This window comes from Nelumbo nucifera, chromosome 8 (assembly GCF_055504915.1).
Source record: "Nelumbo nucifera cultivar China Antique chromosome 8, China Antique-T2T, whole genome shotgun sequence".
In the NCBI taxonomy this organism is placed as follows: domain Eukaryota; kingdom Viridiplantae; phylum Streptophyta; class Magnoliopsida; order Proteales; family Nelumbonaceae; genus Nelumbo; species Nelumbo nucifera.
This window is the reverse complement of record NC_142656.1, coordinates 4,614,423-4,617,698: the sequence shown is the minus strand read 5'-3', so window position 1 is coordinate 4,617,698 and position 3,276 is coordinate 4,614,423. Positions and strand designations below refer to the sequence as shown.

The window sequence follows — 3,276 nt, the reverse complement described above, 5'->3', positions numbered from 1 at the left end:
CCACCTTGTATCAGGATTGGGCTGCGAAGGCCCAACATATAAATTATTTCAGTTTAAACATTAAAGAATGAATACCAAGGTAAGTGGGTGATTGACGTTTGAGTGTTCTAGTTTTTCTTCTTCTACCTGTGTATATAGTTACATATCATATCGGACAAAAATATCCGATATCTCGGATTTGTCATGTGCTCCTTATCAGGAACCGAGATTTCGGGTTTTTGCAAAACAATAAACAGGTAGAAAAACGAAACGAACGCCGCCTGGTTTTGAGTCTTTTGACTGACGGAAGGGAGAAAAAGATGATTTTTTACGTTGCCCATCTTTTAATCTTTAAGGATCAACTGGGAGACGTCGGTTTAGGAAGGGATTTGGAGTACGTGGGCTTTCTGTGTTCTCTGAAAGCATCTTCTTAGCTTCTTATTCTTAAAATTGACTACTTGAAGAGGAACCAGGAGTGTCTCTGAGTGCCGGTTCTGTGTTTGTCTCTCTGCCTATTTTTGTTTTTGTTTTATTACTTTGTGATTGCTTTAATTTGAAGAAAACAGCTTTTCTCTTCTCTGAGAAATTTGAGGAACTAATTTAATAAATGAAGGATTTCTCCTTCTCTGTCTGACGTGGTTTGAAATTGAATGACAACTTTTGAGGCCCTGTAATGTAATGGAATGGAAGGAAACACCCAAAGCAAATTTAACAGAATATGTGTCTTCTGTGGGAGCAGCTCTGGTAACAGAAAAGCCTTTAGTGATGCTGCTCTTGAATTGGGAATTGAACTGGTTAGTCTTTGCTTTCTTCATTTATCTTCTTTGATTGGTTGGTTACTTGTACTCTTTATTCTTTCTGTTTCTTTTGCGAATTTTTGGTTTTTGGATTGCCAGCATTTGAACTGGGTTTCTTCTTTTCAATTGTGTTTGGAGTTCGGAGTTTGGTTTTTTACTTTTTAGTACATAATTCTATACTGATTTGCTTGTTTTTGACGTTGGCTTAGAAAAATCTTTATGGATTTTGTTTTAACTTTATTGGGGTGTATTGCAGGTGAAGAGGAAGATAAACTTGGTGTATGGTGGGGGAAGTATTGGCTTGATGGGTTTGATTTCTCGGAGAGTTTATGATGGAGGTTGCCATGTTCTTGGGTAATTATAAATCAGGCCTTGAAAATTAGGATTTTTTTTTTTTTTTTGTTTCCATATCTCCCAACAATTCCAACACCAAAGCAAGCTTTTTGTTTCTTATTATCATTGCCAATCCTGTTCACTGTTTTGTTTTGGTTTTATCTCTATATGCAGGGTTATTCCCACAGCACTCATGCCTCTTGAGGTATTGGTGGCATTCTCTGCTATCCTTTCTTCTGTTCAGCATGCTATGAAGTCTGAAAGAATGGATATTTTATAGATTTATGAGGGAATATACTTAAATCAACTATCTGGTTCTCTTAATTAATGGACAACCATCATTATATTACGCTATTCTAGGAGGGATTATCTTGAATCTGCTTTCTAGCTGCAGAGGTTTTAAATTCATTTTTGGGCTCTGCTTCTTACAGAAAAGGTTCTTACTTTTGTTCATAACCTTGCTCCATTGACAGCCCTGCACAATGTGACATTCAAAGTTTCGAACTATCTGTTCATCATATTATGGATTATGATTATCACTCTTCTTTGTTCCTAATTTCACCTGTTCAATTGATTGAAGAGTTGTAAACTAGTTAGTTGGACAATATTGTTGTACATCTGTGATCTGGCCAATGCCAAACTCTGTTTTGAGTAGTTATGAATCAGTTACTCGGGATGATATAGCCAATTAAATTATGTAGCTAAAAGTCTAATTGAGTGGCTGTAAACTAGTAACTTGGATTATGTCAACAGATATCTGGCCAAACTGTGGGGGAAGTAAGAAATGTTTCAGACATGCACGAGCGTAAAGCCCAGATGGCCAAACAATCTGATGCTTTTATTGCTCTTCCGGGTAAAATTCTCACAAACTTTTATCCTACAAATTGATAAGTAAAGGTGAATGTCCCTGTAATCTATTGACTGCATCCTCGTTCTATGCAATTGGCTTTTGATTCCCTTTTTTTTTTCTTGCAGGGGGATATGGAACAATGGAGGAAACGCTAGAGATGATAACATGGTCACAGCTTGGAATTCATAATAAACCAGTAGTATTCAGACTCTCTGGTTTCTCGTTATTTATTTTTTTCTCCTTTTATTTGGCAGAGGAGAGTTCACTTAACGTTTTAAGTTGGTAATATGTGCACAGGTTGGTCTGCTAAATGTTGATGGGTATTACAATTCTTTGCTTGCATTATTTGATAATGGTGTTGCTGAAGGTTTCATCAATCCAGCTGCTCGAGACATAGTTGTCTCTGCTCCAACAGCGAAAGAACTGATGCTAAAGATGGAGGTGATCAGCTTACCTTCCTTTGGAAACATTGTTTCAGTTATGCATCTAAATTTGATCTCTTCATTTTTGCAGCAATACACTCCATCCCATAAACATATTGCCCCACATGAAAGCAGGAAGATGGAGCAACCGAGCGGTTATCCAGCGCCACCCAATCCACCATGACATTGTTTTTGGCTGGTGGAATTTCTACTATGTCATCTGGTTCTGATGTGGTTCTTTCCCACTCCATTTTAAACCAGAGTTTATTCAAATGGGATTATTACAACACTCTACTATTACCTAAATACACATATATTGAAGTTTTATGAAATTCATCTGTGACCCTTTGCTCTATTTGTTGCTTGTAATTGCACTCTTGTACAAAGAAAGGAATTCAATTAGTGGGTGTAGTCACTGATGAAGGGAAGAGTAGAACCTTACAGTATATGGTGAGATACTGAGATGTCCCCTCCTCTGCAATTTGTCTTTGCTTAATTAGTTTCCAACTTTCAATTTCTAAGGTTTTAGGTGCTGCCACAGAGGTCAACTGTGATACTTTAGGTGAGACTCGGGCACAACTCAGATTGATAATTTTTAAGGACCAGGGGTGACCCAACTAACCACTCAGTTTGCAAATTGCAGAAGCAGGGGCTAAGGATGATGATTTCAGTAACAAATGGTACAACGCAAACATCAGTTTCTGCTTTTTTTAAGATTGTGGGTGCACTTGGTACTAGTACCAAGTAGAAATAGCCTATTGTCGAAAACCTGGGCCTCATGACCTGTCACCTTTGGGAATTTCAGTTGATGCTCATTGCTTTTATAGGAAAAGTTGGCCTTATGTGAAGGTGTCAACTGATTGACACCCACTAAGAGGAATGTGTGCTTGCATTT

General features: G+C 37.7%; 1 protein-coding gene across 1 annotated transcript; it reads left to right on the top strand.

Annotated features, from left to right (window-relative positions):
• Positions 1–277: 277 nt before the first annotated feature.
• LOG8 (Putative lysine decarboxylase family protein) lies at positions 278–2,713 on the top strand. The gene is made up of 7 exons (XM_010263741.3): positions 278–773; positions 1,033–1,130; positions 1,284–1,314; positions 1,863–1,962; positions 2,085–2,155; positions 2,257–2,400; positions 2,473–2,713. Exons 1-7 carry the CDS (start codon positions 663–665, stop codon positions 2,563–2,565), a joined length of 648 nt encoding a protein of 215 aa, XP_010262043.1. The 5' UTR covers positions 278–662; the 3' UTR covers positions 2,566–2,713.
• Positions 2,714–3,276: the final 563 nt, after the last annotated feature.